The sequence below is a fragment of the Bos taurus genome, chromosome 28 (genome assembly GCF_002263795.3).
Source record: "Bos taurus isolate L1 Dominette 01449 registration number 42190680 breed Hereford chromosome 28, ARS-UCD2.0, whole genome shotgun sequence".
Taxonomy (NCBI): Eukaryota; Metazoa; Chordata; class Mammalia; order Artiodactyla; family Bovidae; genus Bos; species Bos taurus.
In genome coordinates this window covers 42,912,921-42,940,564 of record NC_037355.1, presented here as the reverse complement: position 1 = coordinate 42,940,564, position 27,644 = coordinate 42,912,921, and the positions used below count along the sequence as shown (strand labels likewise).

The 27,644-nt window shown below is 49.5% G+C and overlaps 1 protein-coding gene across 6 annotated transcripts in view; it reads left to right on the top strand.

Annotated features, from left to right (window-relative positions):
• The window catches only part of ARHGAP22 (Rho GTPase activating protein 22), a 179,542-nt gene that overhangs the window by 60,058 nt on the left and 91,840 nt on the right, over nt 1-27,644 (top strand). For all 6 annotated transcript variants that reach the window (XM_024986883.2, XM_024986882.2, XM_059882715.1 and 3 more), the window contains one exon: nt 13,619-13,706. In XM_024986883.2, the coding sequence (XP_024842651.1) occupies nt 13,619-13,706 (88 nt within the window). The remainder of the gene's footprint in view (nt 1-13,618; nt 13,707-27,644) is intronic.

The following is a 27,644-nucleotide window of genomic DNA, read 5'->3' as shown; positions in this document are numbered from 1 at the left end:
CAAGTGGGACCTCTGTCTACTTTGTTGTTCAGTTGCTAAGTCGTGTCCAGTTCTTTGTGGAAGAGTCGGAAGGACAGGCAGGAAAGGCTTCCCTGTCCTTCAGTGTCTCCCTGAGTTTGCTCAAACTCATGTCCATCGAGTCAGTGATGCCATCCAACCATCTCATCTTCGGTCACCCGCTTCTCCTCTTGTCCACTTACCACTTATCTTTTCCCACCGCCCAGCATGGTGCCTGACCCATAAGTGATCAGTAATATTTGATGCTTACGTGAAAGAATGAATGAAGAAATGAATAAATTGACTGAATGCGTGAACACTCTGATCCAGCCTTGTGTTAGATCCTTGGTGGGAAAATATTTCATTGTTTTTGTAAAGTGCTCGATAGGTGGCAGGAAACTCATTTTACTGGCTTTGCTTATTAGACTGTAAGCACATCACGGTCAGGATTTTGTTTGGTTGGCTTTACCTGTGTCCTCAGTGTCTAGAACAGTGCCTGACTCCTAGTAGATGCTCAATAAATACTTTTTAAAATAATTTCATAATTTCGTACTTTTTTACTATAAATTAAATAACGTTAATAATTTCCTTGAGCCTCACAGCAACCCTACAAGGGCAGATACAGTCCATTCCCATTGTGCAGGTGGAGAAAGTGATGCTTGGAAGGGTGGAATGGAGGCTTTCATACCATGGAAAGAAAACAGTATTTGGAATCAGAGAACCTGGGTTCAAATCCCATTTGTACCACCTACGAGTTGTAGGTTTGTGCAGATCATTGTAGCCTTCTTGCTCCCACATTCGGTGTGATATTCTGTGGCTGCCCTGAGGGCCGGACAAATGGCAGCTGGCAGCTGTAGTGACGTCAGTGCTGCCTAAACACTCGGAGGCAAGATTCCTGTAGTCCTTGGAATGGTATCTAAGATAGAAGCCCTTCAAGGAGGCTTCTAAAATGAAATGTGAAAACAGGTGACAGGCCCTGGAAGCACGGACCACCCGAATCCGTGGGGCTCCCTGAGAGCCCCTGTATTACCTTTTCCAACTGAGTCCAGACCAGTGGGCATCAAGACCATCGTGGACACCCAGGTGTCTGGACTTAGCGGGTATTGAATCCCGCATGACAGAGAACGACAGATTTCTAGATTGTGGCTTACTAGCTAGTAACCAGAGAAGTTATTGCCCTCTCTAAGCCTCAGTTTTCTCTTTGTGAGGTGAGCATACCCACACCTACCTTATAGGGCTGCTATGAAAGTAAGATCATGCCCTAGTGGTGAGCTCCTCACCTGGGTGGAACTTACCCAGTGGAGGGTTAGCAATCACCCAGCTCAGTCAAGCAAGAGAAGTCCAGTGGCATGCAGCATGGCCCTGATCTTGGCCCTGCCTTACTTCATGGGTTTAAATCTAAATAAAAGCTAACACTTACATGTGTATGAGCCCAACGAGAAACAGTCTCCTTCCTCTCCTCTGCACCTGAGCTGCCCTAGTGATTACTTGACCAACAGAATGAGGCAGAAGTGAGGCCATGCAAGTTCTGGGTTCAGTCCTTGAGATACCAAGCAGCTTCTGCTTTTGCTCGGGGAAGCCCTGCCATACTGTGAGGATGCTTGAGTGGACCACACAGTTATGAGGAGACAGACCTCATGGCCCCAAGTGAGACATCCTTGGACATTCTAGCCCATTCCAATCACCAGCAGCCAGGATGCCCAGGAAACTGAACTCCTACTGGTATGAGAGACAAACTTAATAAATCATTTAGAGAAGAGAAGTCTTGGGAAAGGTACTAGATCAGACCCTGCGTCCTTATGCAAACAAGACTACATTTATTCTGTGGACCTCCAAAAGCCATAGTCAGGACAAAGAGAATTGCACAGAGGCTACCATGCGCCCCCCAAATATGAAGGATACTTTGTTCCAGTCCCTGATGCTGAATTACCTCCCTAACTGCCCCACAGATCTCGCCACAGCACATTCCAGACGATCCAGCTGTGCTCGGAAGGAACCTGCATGTGTGTGAGGGAAGGACAAGGCCCACTCGCCACCTCAGGAGAGCTCAGTAGCTGTTGTGCAGATGTCCTCCGCAGGGCGATAGAAATAACCATGAGCTAATTGCATACTGGTATTAACATTGCCATTAGTGCTGCAGAAGAAAACTTAAACACTAAATGTCTTCTGATTTCAAATGCCCTTGGGGATAATTTCAAATGCTGCTTTTGTGAAGAATTACTCACTGGAGTCTTATTTTTTCTTAAAAAAAAAAAAATCATTTATTTAGGTTCCAATATCAGAAGGCATGGCTTCTCTTTAAGGGATACTTTATATATTTTTTGTAGCTATTTGAGAAATGTAACTCCACTCCACTAACAGATCAAATGAAAATTCTTGCCGAATAGTTATTTAAAAATCAAACATAAATGTATTCAGTAAATTTAGAATTGACTACAGCAGCCAAGTCGTTTTTGAACAGTTTTTAAGCTATTTCATTAAAGTAATTTTTTTTCTGCATCTGACATGTCAAGGAAAAACATGACCACCCCCAAATATGTGTTCAAGCTTATCTCGTACCATACGGCAGAGGTTCTGAAAGCGACCCCTGGAGTGGCAATGACAGTGCCTTAGGACTACCTACAACTCATCATTATACGGTGAGACCTTGCCACTGCTGTGGGGAAGGAAAACCCGGTTATTAAGAAGCCTGATGACTTGCTCAGGAGTATGTAAATCACAGCTGCCAAGTGTCCTGGTTGCCTCTGAATTATTTTGCACTCAGACTGTCACTGCCTACAGAATGGATCTTCACCTTCTAAAACTGATTTCTATTTTTCCTCCAGTGTGTCTGCCTGTTGGTGGAAATATAATAAGCTTCTCTCAGGGTCTGCTAATTTAAGTCAGCACGGATATTTGCTTACAGTATTTAAATGCCTTCCGCTTAAAATAGATCAATCCTTTGGCTTTCAACTGAACCCAGTTAATTTACAGTAATAGCTGGAAGACTGGTAAATGACTCATTTTGTCAATTACGAGGCAAAAAACTGAATCAAATACCATTGAGGCCGCATGGAAACCATGTCTTATTCATTGTTTAGATGAGCATAACTTACTTATTGTATTTGGGACATTCTAGCTCCTTCATACATTAGTTGAAGACTGAATTACAATTTATCAGCAAAATGGAGCTGATTAGGGGTGTTGCTGTTGACTTTGCTGCCTGGCCTTGTCTACTGAGGACAGTGGGCAGGTCTCCTGAATGATCTTTCACAGAGGATTCGGATGGGAGTGTGCCTTCCTCGGCAGAAAGCAGCATGTGCTCTCGGCAGCAGTCTTCTCAGCAAGACAGCCTGGCAGGGATCAGTGCAAAGGAATCTATACCATGTTTCTCAGGCTAACCTGCTCTCAACTAAACAGCATAGCAGCCCCTCTCCCAGATGACCGTAGACCCCAGAGCATAACAACAGTTGCAGGGCCTGGAGAGCAATAAGTTAGAATCAAACCACTTCCAGTCAAGAGGTGGTCCCTCCCATCCAAGGCAAGTACCCAGACCTGGCATGTCCCGACAGTAGGTATTCTGAGCAGAACAAGCTTCCCAGGGAGTGAGCTCCCAGGCCAACCTGAATGGCAGGGGGAGCCTTAAGGCAGACTATTCATCATGGGCAGAGAAGGCTGGAAGCTGTGTTGCCCCAGAAACGTTGCAGGGGCAGTGCATGGAAGAGCATCTCTGTGTTCAGTGCTGCAGACCCTGGCTGTGGGGCGGCCACGTCCCCCGGTCTCCTCACCATGTGGGCAGGGGCCAGGCACCACTGCTTATCAAGGGCTCCCGGTTCTGAGGCAGAGGCTTCTCCAACCCTGCCCCGTGGGCTCTGAAGGCCAAGGGCAGAGTTAGCACGTAGGTGCAGCAGAAGTTGAAACCAACATCTGCCTGAGTCTTGGGTCAGAGAATATATTGGAAAGAAGTGGCTGACCAGTGAAGTCTCATTCCCTGCTAGAAGACTCAGAGCTCGTGCCCTCTGATGGCTGCTTCTCTTCTAAATGCATCCACTCTTGATTGCAGTGACCATTGCAGCCATCACAGGGACACCAGAGAAAACAGGGGTAGTTCTCCCTAAACTTCACCTCGCACACAAGGTATTTTAAGGAGGCAAAGAGACCTCCCATTTGGTCCATTGAGCCAAGAGAAACGGGGGCATTTTCACGCTCCCAGGACCTCCACTGCTCAACGGGGATCATTTACAGGCGGGGCATTCAGCCAGGGACAGCGGGAGCCATCGGCCTTTTTGGATAGTGACCTGTATCCTTACTGGGTTTCCCACGCTGCAGTCCGAAGGGTCAGGGAGGAAGGGGGTTCTCCAGCTGTTGTAGTTGGAGGCCAGAACCCAGACCTTCTGCCATGTCCTGCTCAGTATTTTGACCACAGAGCTAGGCAGATGCCATCCTCCCATGCCCCCAAGGCTGTGTCATAAGTAGATGGATCTGCCCTCTCATTGCTCTTCCTTCCCAACATTCAATCAGAGGAGCAAGAGGATAACTGTTGTTAGTTAAGTGGCTTTGCAGAGAAATACAGTGTTTCAATAGTACTATGATATTAAAAGTTTATCGGGCCAAGTGAGCGGTTTGGGGCAAAATTACCCCATTGTATTTGATCGGTATATCTAATCGGTTAAACAGAGCTCAACCCTGAAATCCCAGCACCTAAATGCAATAATAGTTTACCTCTTGCTGCGGCAAGTCTGCTGTGGACCAGACGGCAGCCTCATCCATCTCTGTGGCCTCCGAGGTTGAGGCAGGGACGGAGGGAAGAGAGGAGGCTGGAAGTCCCATGCAGTTTGTAAAGGGCCAGGCCTGGAAGTGGATGATGTCACTCCCGCCCAGTCCCGATTGGCCAGAGCCCTGTCACCACCAGAGGGTTTAGGAAGCACCCGTGTAAGCATGCTGGCCCTCATCACAAGCATTCCTTCCCCCGCGTCTCTAGAAAGCTACTCGGCACCCCAGCATTGGGCCTGCCACAGTGATGCAGGGGGCCAGGATACTAAACCTAGTGAGCGCTGGCTTCACACAGATGCCTTGCAACATAGGATCGCACCTTGTTCTCGTGAACACGATCACAGCATTAATGACAAGGGCCTGGGGGGTGACTGTGCTGGGACCTCCCGACTGGGTGGGGCCCGAGGTGTCACAGTGCTGGGACGATGGGCACAGCCTCAATCCCACAGCCTCTGGAGTGAGATGGGACTATTGAAGAACTGTGCCCAGGTGTCCCTCAGGGACAGTCAGGGTTTCATTATTTGGGGCAGAACTTAGATCAGGGTCCTGGAGTGATGCAGAACTAACCACAGGGAAATCCAAGACCATCGAAGGAGGACCCACCCGCCCTGGGTTGGGAGAGGTTGTTGGCTCTGAGGCTGGAGGGTTGCTGAGGGCTTTGTCCAGACCCCAGGCCCTGGGCCCCAGGCTCACCCTTGATCCTAGCTAGACTTTTGTGGGCTCGGGTCCTGGGGTGGGCAGCCCTCCCGGTGAGGGCTTCAGGGCCTGTGATCATCTAGGGAGATGCAGGAAGCTGGTTCTGAGACCCCAAGCCCCTGCTTTCTGCAAAGCACAGCGCTGTCCCTCCCACACTCTGCCCCAAGGGCACACCTCTCAGGCTGACAGATTCTCTCAGGAGACAAGGTGTGGCCTCTGGCGGTAGTGAAGCAGGGCAGGGGGCACGTGGAGCACACCAAGTGCATTTGGATTGCATGGGAGGTGGTGTCACTCTGGAATTTGTTGGAAGAAGCTTCAGGATGAAGTCCTGAGCCAAGAATGAGACCAGACGAGTGACTCATCTCAACTCTTAGGGAGAGAAAGTACCCCAACCAAGAAGCAATTCATCTCCAACTTTTAGTTTGCCTTTTTAAATATCTACATTTTGGACAGTAATGAACCATGATTACAGGCTTGTGTGATAAGGAGAGGAGAATGGTTCCTTGCTTGGCACTGAAATTCATTCTGATCTGTATTATTTAGAATTTGGAGCAATTCAGTTCTTGGTTGGGTGTCAGAAGATACAGCTTTCTAAGATTGATCTGAGGCCACACTCTGAATTACAGGGGTTAAAGAACCCCGAGTGGTTACTTTTAAAAATGTGTCTGCAATTTTCCAAGGTTCTGCTGGTAGAAAATCGTGTCATGCCACACTTGCTAGGAAGCATTTCAGAAGTTGGTTCTTTAGACAGTCTCCCTCTCTCAAGATGAAGAATGAAGACTTCCCAGAGAACCAGCTTTGATCAATTTAGAGAGAGAACTGGGTTAGAGTGTGAAGATCAGAGAACAACTGTGAAGCTCAAAACCCAGACTGGTGGGAGAAGTACAGACACCCCTGGCCCTGCAGGGGGTCCCGCCTGGATTGTCACCCCAAAGTATGAAAGAGGAACCCTGTCCTTCACCATCCTGGGCCTGCCGAATCTGCACTGTACCCTATTCTATGGCACAAGGGATGGTGTTATGCAGGGAGGGGGTTGTTCCTAGGGCCAAACCAAATGAACAGATATAGAGACCAACAGAGGTTTTAAAATAATAATTGTGACAAGTACTTGTATTCATTCAGCCTTTAGCACTTTACAAAGCACGAGTTCGGGCAGCCCAGTGAGGCACAAAGGATAGAGGCTAATGTCCTTTTTTGCACAGGTAAGAAGACCAAGCCTCAGTCTTGGACCTGCTTGAGTCCCACGTTAAGTGGCACCATCACAATAATTATAAACCCCTATAATTATTTTGGAAAGACCCTGATGCTGGGAAAGACTGAGGGCAGGAGGAGAAGGGGACGGCAGAGGATGAGATGGATGGATGGCATCACTGACTTAGTGGACATGGGTTTGGGTGGACTCCAGCAGTTGGTGATGGACAGGGAGGCCTGGCGTGCTGTGGTTCATGGGGTCGCAAAGAGTCGGACACTACTGAGCGACTGAACTGAACTGAACTGATAATTATTTTTAAATGTGTATATGTATTCCTACTCCTGTAAAATGGTTAAAAGCAGATTCTATTCCTTGACTATATAATAGTTCACAAATTATAACAACAGCACTTATTCTCGCCAGGCATCCAACCTGGTGCTGTGGAGGCTTCAAAACACATCACACTAGAGGAGGAAACTGAGGCTCGGCTTGTTGCTCAGGCATTGAAGGCCCAGTCTGAGCCCTGGTTGTAAGCTCTCACTAGTGACACCTCCACCACACTGCCCTCCTGGGTGGCTGCTATAGTCTGGCTCCATTCCAGGCCCTCTGCTCACTCTGTCCCATTTGGTTCCCCGAGAAGCCCATTGAACAGAGAGGGAAACTGAGGCTGGGAGAGTTTCCTGAGCAATACTGGTCTGTAGCGGCCCTTTCTTATAATGTCCTTGACTGCTTTTATATGCAAGTAATGTTGGCCTCATAAAATACACTGGAAATCATGACTTTTTTTTTTCACTTTTCAAAAGAGCTTGTGTAGTATTGATGTTATTTCTTCCTAAAATATTTGGTAGAATTTGGAGTTTTCCTGGTGGAAAATCCCATCTGAGTTTGGAGTCTTCCTGGTGGGAAGGTTTTGGCTACAAATTCCATTTCCTTACCAGATATGAGGCTACTTAACTATTTCTTGTGGAGAAGGCAATGGCACCCCACTCCAGTACTCTTGCCTGGAAAATCCCATGGATGGAGGAGCCTGGTGGGCTGCAGTCCAGGGGTCGCTAAGAGTCGGACACGACTGAGCGACTTCACTTTCACTGTTCACTTTCATGCATTGGAGGAGGAAATGGCAACCCACTCCAGTGTTCTTGCCTAGAGAATCCCAGGGACGGCAGGGCCTGGTGGGCTGCCGTCTATGGGGGTCACACAGAGTCGGACACGACTGAAGCGACTTAGCAGTAGCAGCAGCAACTATTTCTTGAGAGAACCTCAGTAGTTGGTGTGTTCTTTTATCTACTTCATGTGAACTGCCAAATTTATTAACATAATGTTATTCTTAACATTATCTTATTATACCTTATATCCTTTTAATGACTGAAGAATCTGTACTGAGGTCACCTCTCTCCTTTCCTGGTATTATATCCTTTTAATAACTGAAGAATCTGTACTGAGGTCACCTCTCTCATTTCCTGGTGTTGGCAATTTATCTTCTGTCTGTTTCTTGTTTAGTCTGGCTAGAGACTTATCAATTTTATTGATCATCTCAAAGAACTCGCTTGTAGTTTCATTGACTTTATTACTTTTTACTTTTCATTTTGTTTATAGCTGCTCTGATCTTTATTTCCTCATTCTTTACGTTGGGTTTAATCCACTCTTCTTTGTGTGGTTTCTTTGGTGGACGCTGAGGTCACTGAGGACTTTCATCTTTTCTGATATCAGCATTTACTGCTGTGATTTACCCCTAACTACTCCTTTAGAGGCATGTAACAAATTTTTTCAATTTTTTATTTTATATTGGAGTATAGCAGATTAACAGTATTGTGATGGTTTCAAGTGGACAGCAGAGGGACTCAGCCAAGCACATACATGTATCTGTCCTCTCCCAAACTCCCCTCCCATCCAGGCTGCCACATATCATTCAGCAGAGTTCCTTATACTCTATAGTAGGACCTTGCTGGTTACCTATTTTAAATATAGCAGAGCGCACATGTTGAACCCCCTAACCGTCCGTTCTCCCACATTCTGCCCCCTGGCAACCAAAAGTTTGCTTTGTAAGTCAGTGAGTCATGTAACAAATTTTTATATGTTGTGTTTTCATTTCTATCCAATTCAAAGTACTTTCTAATATTTCTTTTTGACTTATTTTCTTTGATGTACGAGTTATTCAGAAGTATATTAATTGGTTTCCAAATATTTGAGGATTCTCCAGAAATTTTTCTGTCATTGATTTCTAACTTAATTCCATTGTGGTCAGAGAACATATGTTATATTTTCATTCCTTTTTCCATTTATTGAGTCATGTCATGGTCATCTTAGTAAAAGTTTTATGGACATTTGAAAACATATTCTACTGTTGAGGAAGCAGCAATCAGGTCAAATTGGTCAAAACTGTTTTTTCAGGTCATTTATATCCTTACTAATTTTTTTTTATCTGCTCATTCTCTAGATTCTTGATAAATAGATAATGACGTTTTTACTATAATTGGGGCTTCCCCGGTGGTTCAGACAGTAATATTTCTATTTTCTATTTCTCCATTAATCTTCATTCCTTTGGTCATTTTTTCCAATTAATATCATTTTCCTTCTGTCTAACTGTCTTTAACAATTCTTGTAGTATGAGTCTGCTAATGATGCATTATTTCATATTTGTTTTGTATATCTTAAAAGATCTTTACTTAGCCTTTATTTTTGAGGAGTACTTTCTCTGGATTTAGAATATAAAGTGACAGGTTTTTTCACTGCCTTCAAAGATGTTGTTCCTGCTGCAAAGTGCTAATGCTCACTCTGGGCTCCTCGGGGAGATCCCGGACCCCTCTAGTCCAGAGCGCGGTTTGAGGCGCTGCAGGCCCCCCTTGTCCTGGGGAACTGCAGGTGTCGGAAGCACGGCAGCTCCACCAAAACCTGGCTCCAAGGCCAGCGTGAAAGTATCGAACCACTTTAACCCTCACAATAGCCTCCGGAGGTGGATACTATTATTAGCCACATTTTACACATGAGGAAACTCGACGTGCAGACTAAGTTTATGGAAAAGGCAACTTCCTTTGGATGCTTAAGTTTTGCCCCTAAACACTAGTTCTCAAAGTGTATTCCTGGGAGCCAGCAGCATCAGAAAGCTGGTTGGAAATGCAGATTCTCCTTTTTTTTTTGGTCAAGCCTCGAGGCTCCAGAGATCTTAGTTCTCCCAAGGAATTGAATGTATGTGAAAGTGCCAAGTACTAACCACCAGGCTGCCAGGAACTCTGAGGGAGTTGCTCAGATTCTCCTCCCTTCTCCAAACCTTTATAATCAGAAACCCCAAGGATGGGTCTGTCAGTGCTATTGCTTGCCAGCCAGTCGTTAAATATTTCCATTATTAGAATTTAAATCATACAGACCTACAATTAAATAAATTACATTAAAAACAAAGATAATCAGTGGATAAACAAGGTCCTACTGTGTAGCACAGGGAATTATATTCAATATCCTCTAATAAGCCGTAATGGAAAACAATATGAAAAAGTGTATATATATACATATATATAAAACTGAATCGCTTTGCTGTACATATAAAACTAACATGACATTGTAAATCAACTATACTTCAGTAAAATAAATTTAAAAAATAAGTAAAACAAAAGTAATCAGTCCTCAAAATGTATCACCCCCAATTGTTTGACTTCATTTACTACTCTTTGTGCTCAGGGACATCCTTTTGCTGACAAAGGTCCATATAGTCAAAGCTTTGGTTTTTCCAGTGGTCATGTATGGATGTGAGAATTGGACCATAAGGAAGGCTGAGCACAAAAGAATTGATGCTTTCAAACTGTGATGCTGGAGAAGACACTTGAAAGTACCTAGGACAGCAAGGACTTCACACCAGGAAATCAACCCTGAATATTCATTGGCAGGACTAATGCTGAAGCTGAAACTCCATGCTTTGGCCACCTGATGTAAAAAGCCAACTCACTGGAAAAGACCCTGATGCTGGGAAGACTAAGGGCAAAAGGACAAGGGGACGACAGAGGGTCAGATGGCTGGGTGGCATCATCGGCTCAGTGGACACAAGTTTGAGCAAACTCAGGGAGACAGTGAAGGACAGGGAAGCCTGGTGTGCTTCAGTTCGTGGGTTCGCAAAGAGTCCGACACGACTTAGCGACCGAGCAGCAACAGGACAGAGCCTGCTGACCAGCGTCCTGTTTGTGTGGCAGGAGCCCTGCAGTAAGCTTCTTCTCGGAGTCACATTCAGTGGTGACATGAAATGGGCCACGGGGACTAAGTCACAGAAGTCGGCAGACACTGCAAATCAGATGGCCTGGTTTGTATCGGAGAGCCTGTTGTTGAACATTTACCACAACACCACCAGACCTAGCACCCTGTTTTAACAAGCCCTGGGCTGACTCTGATGCCTGCTCAAGGTTGAGACCCAGCCCAAGAATGCTGGAGGCTTCATACTGACTCCTGTGTATCTGGCATCACAGATATCATGCCAGAAACAGAAAAGCTGGTTCGGAGGCCCCTTCACAGTGACGGAAGCCACACTGGGATTCTGATTGAGCACTGGTTGGTGAGTCCCAGAGCCTGCTGGCTCTCCAGGCAAGCTTCCTGCGCACAAAGTCAGCGGCAGCTGTTGTCACAAATGTGGAGGGAGAGTACTCCGGCGTCAGACACCCCTGGGGGCACATCCCAGCTCACCCTTGCCAGCAGTGGTGCGTGGAGATGGCTACTTCACCTCTCCAACCTCCATCTGCTTGTCCAAGAAAATGAGAATAGTGCTCACCACTGTGGCACCTCTGGAAAGATTAAACCCCGCAGTTTAGACAAAAGCCAGGGACATAGTACAAATTCTGTGAACAGGAGTTATTGCTGCTTTTCCATTCAGCTGGAGTAGAAAATAATGTCAGTGTCAATACTGTTACTCCCATTTTATGGATGGCAGATATTGAAGCACAGAAGAAAAAAAGCAAAGTGCTCAAAAAGTATACCGAGACAGTTACTGAAACAGCTCACACAAGAGACCCTCCCCATTAGCCAGTGATGGATCTCACGCACACCATGCAGTGAACGTGTGTCCCCTTCCTGGGGTTGCGGTCCTGATTTATTCCCACTAGCTCTAGGTTCCCTGGAAAGAAACTGTTAATTCAGTTACAACGATTACCATCTGGTTCTCTGGTTTATTGCTGTAATTTCTCTAAAGCAAGCATCGGTGGGTAAAAATGTCGTTCTGCCTTTACATTGCTTAAATGAGAAAAGGCATCTCTACGTGTTCATGCAGCACAAGACTTCAGCAGCCACGTGGCGCCTCCATGAGTGCGTGCTCAGTCATGTCCGACTCTTTGCGAACCCCATGGACTGCATCGCGTCAGGCTCCTCTGTCCATGGAATTCTCCAGGCAAGAATACTGGAGTGGGTTGCCATTTCCTCTTCCAAGGTATCTTCCCAACCCAGGGATTGAACCTGCATCTCCTGCATTGGCAGGCAGATTCTATACCACTGAGCCATCTGGGAAGCCCCCCGTGGAGCCTCCAGTCACCTTTAAAGCCAGAAATTGCCTGGAAAAGATAGGGGTGGAAAGAAGAGCACTCTGTGACCACACGTGGGAGTGGGGACTGGAGGCGACCATGTGGGTAAAGCAGGTGACTGTGCCAGTCACCTGGGCAAGTTCAGGGAGGGGTGATGTTCTTCACTCGGCGTGGAACCCTGACACAGAGTAAGAGCTGGGGTTTACTTAGCAAATACACAGCTTTCACTATGCCAGGTCCTCCTCTGAGGGCGTCCCAAGTACTAATTCACTTAGTGCTCACAGACAGCCTGACAAAGGACTATTACTCTTCTTACTTCTTAGGTAAGGAGATCTGGAGGTTGCGCAGAGAGGTTAAACAATTTGCCTGAGGTCACACAGCCAGGAAGTAGCTGAGCCAGGATTTGAACCCTGGTAGGTGGATTATAGGTATGGAGTTTAAAATGCATTTCCCATGGAGAGAACCAATAACGTGTAGTTAGAGCTGTATGTAGTCTGAGTTGAACAAACCTGAGCATGAATGAAGGGCCTCAGTGGACATCAGTTGCTAACATCGAGAAAGGGGATGAAGGAGGCTCTGCTGAGCCCCGTGTGTGGGGACAGTGAGTCAGGTGGTTATAACGGCACCTTGGTGTTAGAACAGGATTTCTTCAACAGGAATCTGGCATCTCAGTGACCCTGAGAAGTGGGAGTTACTATCCTATTGTGCAGACATGCAGACTGAGGTTCAGAGAGGTTAGTTGCCTGAGGTCACCCAGCCTGGAGGTGCAGCACAGGGGCTCAAACCCAACCTGCAGGTCTCTGTATCCCATGCTCTTCCTCTGCGTCTTTCAGCTTGGCTACCAGATTTCAGCATTAGAGAAGAGGGTGGGCCCCACAGGGCCCCGCAGGGCCCCACCCCCTGTAGTATACACACAGGGATATACCGGGCTTGAGGCACGATTTGTGCTGATGCCCTCTGCATGCTGGCTGGCGCCATGTAAACGGGTAAAGAAATGAAGTCTCAGCCAGCCAGGAGGGGGCACAGCTGGGCTCATACAGATCTCTTCCCCCATGTCACCTCCTGGACAGTTACATACAAGAAGCCTTCCTCTCCTGGACTCTCTCCCACCTAAAACCCCTGCCTCCGAAACCTACATTGGGCACGCTGGGACAGGGGGTGCCCCCCATAATATGGAGCCTTCTTCCCTGCTACTGATGGGCTTACCGTGTCTTAACCAGAAGAGTGATAACCCTGGGCATCTCCTGTGAGTCAAGTGCCTCCGAGAGCGTTAGAAGGTAGTGCCATTCCACTCGAGTGGGGGCCCCGTGCAGGGCCTCCTCTGTACCCCATCCCTGCCATGGAGAGGAGGCCTGTGCCCCTGCCAACCTGCCCAGCAGGGCCTGGGGCACTGGGACTCTGACCCTCAGCTTCACCCTCCCCCCAGGACCCTGACCACAGAGGCCCTTTCGCAGCCATCTCATGCTCTCACGCTCGTGTTTTCTCTGTTTAGGGCTTTATTTCTCTGCAAGGGACCCAGGTGACCGAACTGCTTCCTGGCCCTGAGGACCCGGGAAAGCACCTCTTCGAGATCAGCCCAGGTAGGCCTGAGCGCCTTCATCTCTGTGCTGGCGCTGGCCCTGGTGGCCTCGGGGGGTGTCGCCGCAGCTCTGGCCTGGGAAGGGCCATCTTTACAACACTCCTCTCTGCACAGAAGTGAGCTCCGTCTCTGAGCACAATTCAGAAATTCGGGTCAAATCTAGACGATGTTGTAAATTTGGGGAGAATTTCGAAAGCTCAATCAATTATCTAGGTAGGTAGCGTTTGAGGAGAGGAAAATGTGGATTTTAAAATTCACAATCAAACGAGAGGAAAGCAATCAATGAGGATACCTTAGAGTGAAGGTCCACACACAATATCTGAGTCACATGAAAATAAGTCCGAGGAAAACCATGAGCACAGGTTTAGAGCATTGACATAAGCTCTATCATGAACCCCAGAACAGAACTGAGATGTAGGGAAATAATTTAACTCAAAGAACTGCTATTATGTTTGCAGTTACAAAGCAGGTTTTTAAAGTTCCCAATTTTAAAATGTGACTCTTACTAAGTAAATGCGTCTTGCAAATGAATCAGTCTGTTTACAGAAGGGCCAGCTCCTACAGCGAGGTGGCGTTTTACTAAGCTTGACCTATCCTGGAGGCAGAGCCTCAGACGAGGAAGCTAAGCGATGTTTCCGGAGATGAAAGCACAAGGCGCCGGGAAAGGAGCAGGAAGAGGGAAGCGCCAGCAGGGCGCGCTAGTGAGCTAGGGAAGCACCCGGGCTCAGCTCCAACGGAAGGATTCAGAGTGTTTCACCCAAGGAGTGAGAGGGCTGGGGGTTTCCCCACCAACTCCCACCAGCCATTCGCTGACAGCTGCTCCATGGGGGGCTGACTCTGGCATTTCCGGCCTGCCCTGCACTTGGCCAAGTTCCCTGCATTCAGAAAAAGTCTTCAGGCAAAGTTGCAGGTGCTTAAGGAAAGAGGCCGCCAGCGCGGATGGGAACGACTGAGTGTTGCGAGGGTCTGGGCAGGGCACCAAGAGCATCAGTTACAGGCAGCTCATCGTCACATCCTCTCATGCGCCATCTGAATTTTGACTTTCTTCTGGGAAGTCGTGGCTGTGGACCGAGTATGCTAGGGCCTCACTGGCATCTGAGCCAGTACACGTACAGTCCCAGAGTCGCATGGCCACCCAACCACTCTGACGAAGTGACCTGGCCACGGGACAGGTCAGCCCAGGCACAGATCAGCCCAGCAAGCTATGGCACATTAGGAATGGAAGTGAATGAATCCAAGCCTGGGACAAAGTGTGTTTATCTTTGCTCTGTCCATACTGGGAGCTCCAGGACAGTCTGCTGGTTAAGTGTAGGGAGACCCTCCCAACTGCATGTTCCATGTTGAAAATTCAAGTACCCATGGTTTCATTTGACTATTTCATCTACTGCAAGAATCTTGATGCTGAAAGTGCACATTGGAAGGTGGCAACAGAGGGATCCCAGGGTATGGAGTGGAAAATAGAGGCTTGGTTGACTACGGAACAGGAGTAGAGAAGGTACCTTCTGCTGAGAAGGTAGAGAAGAAATGAAAGAGAGCACTGAGGTGGGCAGGGCCCCAAGTCTGGGGGAGAAGGAGCTGGACACATGGAAGGAAGGCTTGGGGCAGGGGCCAGGGGCCTGGGCCTGGGAGTTGGGGAGGAGTGAGGTGAGGCCAGAACCAAAAGGTAGAGGTCAATACGCACCACCATAAATTCAGAAAGACCCTGGGCATGCGCCCCAAGGACCAGATGGGAATGATCACAGGTGTGCATGCTCTTTATCTGGTCAGAGCCACTTACAAAGATTTCTTGGACTCTGTGGAGGAGAAGACTATTTGCCATGTAAGGTAACATATTCACTTTAGGGATGATTGATCTTAGGGTTCTAGGGATTAGAATGTGGACACCTTTGTGGGGCCATTATTCTGCTGCCACAATACTCAAGACATCCCACTAAGGTAAGGGGTACTTCCATGCCTAGTCTATTAGGAAGGACACTGGGGATTAGAAAGGATTGGTCACTTGCCCAACAACACACAGCTGGATGGCAGTGGGGTCAAGACTTGGACAGTCTGACTTCCAAAGTCCTGCAACACAGGCACCTCTTACAGGTCTGGTATCTTCCCTACCTGAGCCGGAGAGGTCCAGGGAGGGAATCAAGGCTCCCCACACTCCTTTATCCCAAGCACAGCAGTGCTGGAAGCACTGGATATATGCAGGTTCCAAGCTTTGCCTGCCTGCCTCTGTCCTCTTGCCTTTGAACTTGCAGCCACTCCTGAAGGCCCGGAACGACGGTGAGGGCAGCTGTGAGACCACTCGGGGAAAGCGGATCAGGTGGTAGGCGGTGAGGGGTCCACACAGCCTTTGGGGAGAGCCGAAAAGGAAAGACTCGATCACCTCGACTGGATGCATTTTTCTGGCCTGGGAGAGCCAGGCAGCGGTGCGTGTCGGCCACACCCAGTACCCCAGAGGGAGGGAGACTTGACAACTCTTGGACACGTGACAGAAACACAGGAATGAAAATGCATGAGATCAGTCACATGAATTTTAAGTCATCTGTGCTCTTCCACGGTATTAAAAAAAATCACAACCTTTCATCAAGATAGAATTTAAAATGAGGAAAAGTTATGCTGTGAGCGCCATCTAGTGGAGAGACGTGCCAATTCTGTGCCGGCTGCGCGATCCTCCCGCTCCTCTTCTCCAGCCAGCCCCAGCCCTCTCAGCCAGGCAGCACCTCTGATTCTTGACAGTCACTAAAGATTGGGGCTGCAGCTTGAGCCAGTTCTAGCCGCAGAAACCCGATCTCCACCGGCACTCCAAGGCTGGGTTCTGGGTCAGGCCTGAAGGAGTTCAGGCCCCCGGAAGGGGCTGGGATTCAAGGACCCTAAGTCTCCTTCCCACCTGGACCTCTTGTCCAGCCCTCTCAGCCTTTTGAGAGCTGTCTGCCCTTTGTGGACTTGATCCTGTTGGCCTACCAGGCATCTGGCCATAGGCCAAACACAGGCCTTCCTCCGAATCTTCAGGGTAGAGTGAGGAGGAGAGGCCTGCTGAGGTGCTCTGGACAAAAAGCTGCTGAACTCACAAGATGCTTGTGTTGGTAGCCCGAGTTAGGTGATCCGTAAAGCAGTGGAACTCGTTGCTAACATCCTTCTTCTGGTATGAGCATGATGCTATCACAGTCCACTGACTACAGGGATTCAGATGGGAGCCCTAAATCTTGCTGGCGAGTGACTGCTGGTCTATCATGGCTCCTCTGTTGCTGGGCGTGTCTTTCCAGAGTCCCCAGTGGCAGGTGGCAGAATCCAGTTCTGACCAATGCAGGCAAAAGGGAAATAGCCAGAAGTTATAGGGCCATGCAGAATCAACCCCCAGGAGGCTGGAGAGGTGGGTGTGGAAAGGGCAGTGGCAGGGCTGCTCAGGACCCCCAGAGGCAGGAATAGAGAGTGGTAGGCGCTCCATGCAGGGAGGGCTGCATTGGGAACGCTGCTCTCTTCAGTCCAGGCGACGTTGATGGCTCAGGGTCTGAGGTCCGAGTGGCTTTGTTTAGGCCATGAACCTACCCCTGGTAGGCACAAGGACCCCACTCCTACTCCTGCCAAACTGAACTCAGGTACTTCCAGGGAAGAGAGAGGAGGGACTCTGCATCAGAGTCTGTGGCTGTTTCTCTGGGGGCCAAGTGTCATACTGATCGTGGCTCTTTCTGCAAATCCACACCGAGGGCCCCAAGTCTGGGTCCCTTTCCAGGCAGCATTTCCTTCTGGAGAGCGAGCACCCCAGTGTGCAGAACTGAGGATAACCCAGGTGAGATGTGAACGGCTGCCCAGAATCTCAGAGCGGGACAGTGCTGTCTTCTGGAGCAGGAAGAGGACACATAGGGAGTCACACAGCTCTGACATCTGGGCCTGCTTCCCATTGCAGACCGCCTGTCTGCTCTGGGCCCCGCAGAGCACATTTCTCAAGATAAAGTGCTGGAAGCTCTGGAGGGGGACACTGCCCAGGTCAGAGGCCTGGAAGGTGCCCTCCCCCTAACATACTGTTTGGGACCCCCACCCTCTCCCCAGACACTGGGTGGGCATCGTGCAGGCATCCGCCTGGGTGGGGATGGCTTTGAGGCCCTGGGTTTTCAGTTCCACCCAGGCATTGGGGGCTGAGGTATGAAGAGAGCGAGCAGCAGCACCCTGCGGAAGTTGGGGAGATGGTGGGTTGAACCCGGGTTTGCCAGTAACGCCTCTGCTCCCTAGAGGCAGGCGTCTGCACACAGAAAGGAAGGTTCCAGACAGAGAGTCGAGAGGCTCAGCCCATGTGCCATCCCGCTGCTTGTGCCTTTTCTCTGCGCTCCCCCAACAGGACATGTGTCTCCACAGCACCCAGCTCTGACCAGCTCCCGACCGTCCTCTCCAAAGTCAGGGAGAGCTGGTCAGAAGCCCGACTGTGCCACCCAGGGCCTGCTGGTTTTGGACAAGTCACTCAATGTCCCTGTGCCTCCATTTCATCACTTATAACTTGGAGATAATAAAGCCAAGTGCCTTGAGTTTGGTGAGGATGCAGTAAGAGCCCAGGGCCTGGCTCAGCATTGACACTGATATTTTTTTCATTCTTCCCTACTTTCTGCAGTCTGTGTATCCTTTTTATTAATAATAACAACACAGTTCCTGCTTAGCCATCACCTGTAAGTTATCAATCCCAATACCGTTTGATGCATGCCCCAACAAGGGTATCCACAGGGCTGAGAGCCCAGAGCAGAGGGCGGGGGTGGCTCACCTGGATAGTTGGGGAAGATTTCACTCAAGCTAAGCCTTGACAGGGTAGGGGAAATGAGAAGACCAGCCCTGGAATGGTCCAGAAGGGAAGAGAGCATACACAAAAGCACAGAGGGCTGGAGCAGCAGGCTGTGCGGGAGACGTGGTGTGCAGAGGACCGCAGTGGAAAGGCAGGTGGGGACCTGGTCATAAAGGGCCTTGGATGCTGGACAAAGAGGCGTGGACTTAGCCACTGCACATCTTCAGCAAGCAGGAGGGATGGTTAAAACCAGAACTGTGTGTTAGAAGAGCCACTGATGTAGTGATTAGGAGGTGGGGGATTGCAAGGACCTGGCAGATGAGGTAGACTGCCACTCCTCCTTGCCACCCGCTGCCCCAACCCTCGCCCCGGATAGTGTCCACAGAGGAGACCACCCTGCCCTGCCAGAATGCTCACCAGTGAGCGAGGTGGGGGTGGGGAGCAACTCATAAGCTGAGCTGATTAAAGTCAAGCTCTAATTCTTCCTGTGTAGTTCCAAGCTCATGTGCCAAGTTCTTTGCAAGGGGATCCTGATCATGCACATGCCTTTGAGGTCTGTTTAGGTGGGTCCCAGACCCAGCCCAGGCTTTCCTGGTGGCTCAGTGGTAAAGAATCCACCTGCCAATGCAGGAGAGGCGGGTTTAATCCCTGGATCAGGAAGAGCCCCTGGAGAAGGAAATGGCCACCCACTCCAGTATTTTTCCTTGGAAACCCCATGGACAGAGAAACCTGGAGGTCTACAGTCCATGGGGTCGCAAAGAATCAGACACTGTTTAACGACGAAACAGCAATAATGACGGACCCAGCCCAGCCTCTAATTCGCTGGGGCAGCCAGAGCAGATGTCCTTGGTCTGGTTTCCCCAACTGTAAGATGAGGAGGCCTCCAAGGTGTCTACCTGCCCCAGGAGAGTAGCCTTCCACAACCAAGCTTGCCCCAGGAGAATGGGTTCCAGCAATTTCTTCGGGCTGTGCTGGGTCTTTGAAGCCTGTCTTAAGCCTTGAGCTTATAGCTACCCGTCCTTATTTGCCTGCAGCTTGGAGCAGATAGGATAACTGCTGCCTGCTGTCTCTGCTGCCTGACCTTGAAGTAAAGCCAGCACACACAGATCAGTCTGCAGAAGCAGACTGATACGGGGCTCCTGACATCCCTGGAGCATCACTCATCTCATTAGCCGCCTCCTGAGCGGGATGCCGAGCTCAGCCTATCTCGGCACCTGGTACCAGCCAGCCAGCATATCAGCCTGACCCTGTGTGGCCCCGCTGAGTTCGCCTGCGGCGCGCCAGACGATGGGTAATGACTAGAAATGAAATTAGATGAGCAGTTCATGAACACTCCCCACCCCTGAGGGTGGGAGAATCAACAAATACGAAAGTGGTTTCCGGCACTTCCCTGCTTTGTGGTCTAGGCCTCCTGTCTTAACTTCACTTTTCTTAACTAAACACCGGACCAGGTACGGGGAACCCCCATTGGTGTCCCTGGAAGTACATGCTCTTGCAGAGGAAGTTGCAGTTCATCCCTTTGGCCAAAATCACGTTCTAGAGCAGCCCTGTTTGATAGAAATACAAAGCAAGCCCCGTTTGTAGTGATATCGACAATCCCCTGGCTCAGTTACGCCAGCTGTATTTCAAGCGGTCACATGTGTCTGGTAGAGCCGTACTGCTCGGTGGAGGCCTGGATGAGGAGGCAGCTGGATGTAGTGCCTGACAGAGAATAGCTCAGTGCTGTCGCCGTTTGGTTGTTGAATCATGTCTGACTCTTTGTGACCCCAAGGACTGTAGCCCTCCAGGCTCCTCTATCCATGGGATTTTCCCAGGCAAGAATACTGGAGTGAGTTGCCATTTCCTCCTCCAGGAGATCTTCCCGACCCAGAGATCGAACCAGTGTCTCCTTGGCAGGTGGATTCTTTACCACTGTGCCACCTGGGGAGCCCAGGTCCTCGACAGGTACTCCAAAAATGAAGGGGGTGGGGGGAGGCGAGCAAGGGGGTTGGGGGGAAGCTGAGGTTTCGGAGTCAGATACTGAGATTCACATTTGAGCTCCCCCACTCACTAATGCCAAGAATTCAGGCCAATAGCTTACACTCTCTGTGTCTCATTTTCATCTTCTGCTAGCAGAAATAAAACTACCTACTTGGCAAGAAAGCTGTGAACATCACGTGAACTAAGATATGTGGACGTGCAGAGGCCGCGCACTCTCCACCAGCCAGTTCTCTCTCCCTTCCCTCCCTCCCTTCTCTCTTGTTCTCTCTCTTCTTTCCTTCCTCTCTCCTCTTTCTCTCTCTCCCTCCCTCTCTCCCTATCTTTCAACTTCTCTTTTATCTGCCCTATACAAGCAAACTTCACGTTTCTCTAGTTTGTGGCTCTCAAAACAAATTCCAGCCCTCCAGCAGCGGTTCTCAAGTTTACCTGTATATCCAAGCCCCTGCAGTGCTCGTCAAAAACCCTGGATACTAGGCTCATCCCCAAAGTTACAGATTCTGAGATCTGGGATGGGGCTGGAGAATGTGTTTTTTTTAACATGCTCCCAGATAATGCCACTGTTGCTGGCCTGGGATAATTAGTTTGAAAGGGAGCTCATGGAAAGAAAGGGAGAAATTTCATATCTAATGCCCTTAACGGTGCTTTTTCCTGCTTTTTGAAGACAGAGTCCTGCAGTTTTGCTTTGCACTAGGCCCCACAATTTATGTACTTGATCCCAAGCACAATGGAGGGCAGTGAGGCGCCCAGAGGCTTTGTTCATGGAGACATGAATCTGGAATAAAGGAGGTGACGATCTGGCACGGTGCTAGGAGGGTCCGCTGCAAGCAAGGCTGAGCTGCTCCAGTGCGGAGGGAAGAGGGCACCAAGGGCCTTCACGGCCAGACAAACAGATGTGAAATGCTGCTGCAGGAGCAGGTGTAGCTGTGCTTTGTGGGGGCCACAGACAGACCAGGCATGGGGTTTTTTATTCCCTGTCTAAATAGCACACTCCCTTGGGCATGGGGATACTCGTGGGATAAGAGGAGACCACTCACAGGCACCCAGGGTCCCCCAAGGTGCAGTGCACATGCCCATCAGCTGCTGGGTCTCCCTCCCAACAGCCACTGGACCATGGTGCCATGCCCCATCCTGGACAAGAAAGTCCATCCTGACATCTTCTTTCCCACAGCCTGAAGCCCTACTCTGTGCACTGGTGCTGTCAACCAAGCCAGGGACTGTCACCACCGTGCTCCACCCTGAGACTCTGCCGGGTACGTGCTCCTGACCCCAACTTTCCACCAGACTAGGGGAAGGGGTGGCAGCAGTCACTGGAGGGAAGCAGAGGTGTGCTGTTGGCCCGGGGCACCAGGAGGCAGGGGGTGGCTAAGCATCCCTGGAGGCAGGAGGCTCAGGAGCAGAACCACAGGAGAGCTGAGGTTCCAAGCCCTTGAATATACTCCAGTGGCCCATCAGACCTCACTGACAAAATACAAATTTAAAGACAAAATGATTGACAACCTCAAGACAGCCACCAGAGAATACCGAATGCCTAGTGCAGGGTCCTTCCCAGGGAGCTCCTGTGCACCCGCCCTGGTCACAGGCCCCTGAAGCCAGCCCTGATGTGGGCCTCTGGATGCCCAGGGAGCTCCTTTGCACCTGCCCAGGTCACAGGCCCCTGAAGCCAGCCCTGACTGTGGGCCTCTGGATGCCCAGGGAGCTCCTTTGCACCTGCCCAGGTCACAGGCCCCTGAAGCCAGCCCTGACTGTGGGCCTCTGGATGCCCAGGGAGCTCCTTTGCACCTGCCCAGGTCACAGGCCCCTGAAGCCAGCCCTGACTGTGGGCCTCTGGATGCCCAGGGAGCTCCTTTGCACCTGCCCAGGTCACAGGCCCCTGAAGCCAGCCCTGATGTGGGCCTCTGGATGTAAATGCAGGTCCTGTCTGTTCTTTGGCACTAGGCTCCAGCCTGTGAACGCAGCCTAACACCCCTTGTTGACCTCTTCCTGCAAGTTCACTAGCCCTTGCAGCCTCCAGTCATAAGTAAATTCAGTCCACATCTTACCAGTGTCCTTATCCATCCATAAACTTGGCACCCAGAAGGGGACGGCTTCTCCAGGGGCTGAGTGTACTGCACCCATCGCGGCCCAGCTCCATGTCCTCTCCGTCCATCCCTGGCCCTAGGTACAAGGCCATTGCTGCCCTCTGTCCTCTCCTTTCGGTCCTGTTGCTAGAAATGCTCCTGAATTTGCTGCAGGTCTCTACTTCTCCCACATCCTAAACTGCTAAGGCAGGGGGGACTTTAAGTGGCTCTCCTGGCACCCACAGAGGGCATCGGGGAATGTGGACCTGGGAGGTGCTGCCTGCGTGCTTGCAAATTAAGGCTGTGGCCCACCAGGAGACTGGAGTGCAGCCGTCTCTCTTGTACGAGGCCAATCAGAAAGAATCTTTCGTGGCCCACCCAGGGCTCTCTGCCACCAGGCAGCCTAGCCTGGCTTCCTAAGTGTGTAACATGGTCCTTACCCTAGTGCGCTGGCTCAACTTCATCTTGGCAAGTTTGACATTCTTCCTGACTCTCTAACCACAGCCTTCTGATCTGCACTGGAGGGCCGCCTGCGTGGCCTGTGGGGACTCAAGGAAGTGTCGCGCCCTGGCTGGGAGGGCCGCATGAGTCCGGCTCTAGGCTTGCCGCTGCCGTCCTTATTCCAGCCAGGCGACCCACCTTCTCCCGTCTTGGGGCTTATCTTTCAAGCCTGAGCTTGCTTCTGTGGTTGCACCTTTCATGCATAATTTGAAAAGTGCCTCTTGGCTTTTTACCTTCTCTTCTTTTTGGGGTTGTTATGTTTCTCTCATCAGACTTAGGTCTCTAGATGCAAGGCCCATATCTGATTCGCATCTCCAACTTCAGCCCAGTGCCCTGTGTCTGGCCTTGATGGGGAGCCCTGGAGGAGACAGGCACAGTTGTGCCGGTGTCCTGGGGCAGAAACAGCTTGGCTAACTCTGAGCCATTTGCTTGGTGAGATCCCAGAGAGCCTTGGCATGTGGACAGTCTTATAGGCAACGAAGAGCCACAGAAGGTCCTAAACAGGAGAAAGTTATGATCATATTTAGCAGCAATGAAAAGACTGGGTTGAGCAGGGGGTAACAAGAGGGACCCAAAACCAGTGTATGTGTGTGCGTGTGTGCGTGCGTGTGTGTGTGTGTGTGTGTGTGTGTGTGTGGCAGGGCGGGGGGTGGGGGTGGCACGCTGCTTCAGTAGAGCAGCAGGGACTGCTCAAGTTAAAACCAAGCAGAGGCCGGGAGGATGGAGGATGGCTGGGAGGTGAACTGTTCAGACCTGGTGAGGGACAGGATGTTGGAAGTAGAATCCAGAATGACTGCCGGGTTGATGGCCAACTAAGAAAGGACGGAGGGAGGGAGCAGCAGTTCAGGGATAAAGATGATAGAGTCAAGGTGAGGTCACAGGAACCCAGGCTAGTGGCTGTGCCGCCTGGATTCGATGTGATGTTGCAGGGAGCAGGGCTTCTCGAGCCTTCAGTTCCACTCCCGTGGCATCTGATGTTCCAGCCCTCCCCCACTGTAAGTGATGCGGTTTCTCCATTCAAGACCGAGATCGAGGATCTAAGAAGCCGTTCCAGACTCCACACGCTCCCTGCAAACCCCTCCCCACAATGAGTCTCTTTAATGGCAGAGTTCAAAAACCCAGACCCAGGGACTTCCCTAGTGGCCTAGTGGTTAAGAATCTGCCTTGCAGGGGATGCCGGTTCGATCCCTGGTCAGAGAAGTAAGATCCCACGTTCTGCAGAGCAACTAAGCCCAGATACCACAACTACTGAGCCCAGGTGCCATAACTAGGGAGTCTGTGCATAATGAAAGAGCTTGCGTGCCGTAACTATTTTAAGACTCAATGCAACGAAATAAATATATTAAAAAAAAAAAACAAAAACCAGACCCAGAACTTAACCACGTGCACTTGGTCAAGTTGCTAACTTCTCTGTGCCTCAGTTTCCTCAAATATAAAATGAGAATAAAATGTCTATACCTTGGCTTAGGGGTGGGGGTGAAGCAGCTGGATGTGATATACAGAGGGAGCAGAGGGAGCCTTATTCTGATGGTATAGTTAAGTATCTTAATGGTGGTGATACTTTCGTGTAACTACACGTGTGATAAAACTATATAGACCCCTCCCCCACCTCAGTAGACACACACACACACACACACACCGGTGTGTATAACTGGCAGAATCTGAATCAGCTTTGTGGATTGATTGTGTAAGGTCAGTTTCCTGATTTCCATGGTGGGATGTAGTTAGGTAAGATGCTAAACAGGAGGAGGCTGGGTGTAGAGAGCCTGGGACCTTGCTGTACAATTCCTTGCAATTTCCTGTGAATCTAGAATTATTTCAGAAGAAAACTTTTTTAAAGTACATATCCCATAGTGTTTTGGGGATATGATAATCTATATCTTAGGACAATACTACCCTGTGTTAAGTATTCTGTAAAGTTTAGCAATTATTATAGCAACGTCTCTACACAGTCAAGAAATAAAAGATCAGCGTATTTTAAAAAGTAGTTAGCTACCTTTTCAAACGATATACTCGGTATGTTTTTTAACCTTCAGATACGTTTTCAGCCAGAATGTCTCTAAACCTAGATGAATGGGTCCAGCTGTTTATGTTAAAAAGTATGACAGATACAGTACTTTCTCCTAGTTTTGTGACTTGCTGGCCGTTCTGTGGTTTACTGATTGATGATTAACAACCGGGTCCCTTGTTTCTCAGAAGTATTTCAGCTGAAAAAAAACATCGAGAATATTATTTGAAAGTTGGCAAATGTGGTGTTGAACTGCCCATTCGACACTTCGTGACTTCTTGGACCCCTGTGTGTGGCACTCCCGCAGCCCTGGTGACTGTTCATGTCTCTGCCCACCTTCTGTACGGCTGCCTCTCGTGTGCCCTGACCCAGACCAGGTACAGGAACATGACTGATGACTGATGGAATGGAAGTCCACTCTCAGGGGACACTTGTTAATTCCTTCAAGAGCAACTGGTTATTCCTGGGATAGCAATAGGAGTAAGTTTCATATGTGAACATCTTCCACGAGACACAAGCAACATGAGATTCTTAAAGTCATCTGTTGAGTTTCTTTTTAGAAGTAGAAGTGGGAAGGGCACCATCAGGGTATTGGTTCAATCTCCCTGACACCCAGTGTGCAGACCTTACACTCCCGTTGTACCAATGTGGTGAGCGAAGCGCAGAGGGGTAACTTGTCTAAAGTCACATGACTAGTAGCAGATGGAGTCCAAGGTCCATCCTGGGGAGTCCCCCTTCAGGGTCCCATCCTAGGCTGCCAACAGGAGCTGAGGCGGGTGCTGGGCACCACAGCTCTGAGACACGGAGGGGCGCAGACAGAAATCCCTCAGCTAGAGACATGCATCCGGGGTAGGAAGGTTGCTCCTACACCACAGAAGTGCAGTCTGCTCAGTGCCAGCGCAGAACAAAGATGCAGATAAAATTCTTGATGAGTGACCTCAGCTAGACTAAATCTCTAGATAAATTAGGATGTGGGGAGGAATGTGGCAGGGGATTAGTGGTGGGGAGTTGGATGACCCAGGTCACCTCTGAGAAGCCAAGCCCAGGTACAGAGCCTCCTCTGACAAGGGAGCCTTCAGCTTAGGAACTTCTTTAGACACAGGGCTATTCTTTAGGTCCTTCCTAAACAAGATGTGGTCCATGGACCAGCTGCATCAGCATCATCTGGGAGCTCGTTGGAAATGGAGATTCTTAGGCCCCACCCAGAACTGCTGAAACAGAATCTGGTTATAGGAATATGTCCTGAGGGATTCATGTCCATGTTAAAATGCAAAGCAGTGCTCCCAAGTGAGACAACACCAGTGGTATGCAACCCTGGGCTACGACCTCCTGAAACAGGGACTTAAGTCGGTGCACGCAGGACCTGGTGCTGGGCTTCTCAAGATGCGTGATAAAATAAAATTATGAAAAAGCAGCAACTCAAAAGCAGGAAGGAAGCTGAAAGTGATGGCAGAGAGAGGCAAACAGTGGCAAGACACTGAGCCTAGTTCTCAGGCTGCAAGCCAGGCTGTAAACCAGGGCCGATTGCCCGTGAGCTGATTCTGGCCCATAAGAGGTACTTTGTTTGGCTCATGGAGCATTATTTATGTGCAAAAGATTTTACCCATAGATCTCAGGTGGCGCTAGTGGTAAAGAACACGTTTGCCAATGCAGGAGACTTAAGAGATGTGGATTTGATCACTGAGTCAGGAAGATCTCCTGGAGAAGGACTTGGCAACCCACTCCAGTATTCTTAGTTGGCGAATCCCATGGACAGAGGAGCCTGGTTGGCTACAGTCCGTAAGGTTGCAAAGAGTCGGACACTAATGAAGTGGCTTAGCACGCATGCATTCAGTGGAGATTTCTATAGGGTGAAATTGGGGCTGCTTTCCCCATACAAACAATGAACAGGAGCTCAGTAATAGCTGCCCCTTTTGACAGAGCCTGAGTATCCTCTAGTTAGCCAGAATCCCCACCTTTTCCTACTGCCCCATCCCAGCCTTCCTCCGCCCGCCCCCACACCCGCTTTTTCGGTACACCTTACCTGTCTGATCTCTCGATAAAAGTTTGAGTCTGTGAACTCTAGTGTAGATGATGAAAAGATGGCTAGAAAATGATAGCTACTGTGTGTTGGCCGAGTCATTCGACCCCTGCATTTATTTGCCTTGTGCAGCTGTAATTTAGGGCGAGGTGTTCCATCACGCTGTTTGAGATTCAGTTCTGGTTCAGCCTCTGCCCAGGTCTGGGGTCCTGAGGGAGTCACATTACCCCTTAAACGTCAGTCTCCTCTTCTGTAAAACGGACTCAGTAAAAGTAGCTTCATGTAAAGCAGTAAGCCTTGACCCTGGAACACAGTGGCCGTAGCCGATTAGTAAGATGTCAGTCACTGTGGTTACCATGGTTACCAGAGCAGAATAACACACAGGCCTGCAGGTGTTTGGTCCCTGCATTGCTGAAATACAGGCATTAGTTAGCAACACTCCACCAGAAGGCACACAGAAAACATAAAATGTCAATTCAGTGAAGCTGAATATACATCTCAAATAGAAATCATATACATACGGAAAGCACGAAATGAAAACATAAACTTACGAAATATAAAGGTTAAAAGTATTACCTTCTAATAAAAATTATTAGTAGATGAAATTAATAAAATGG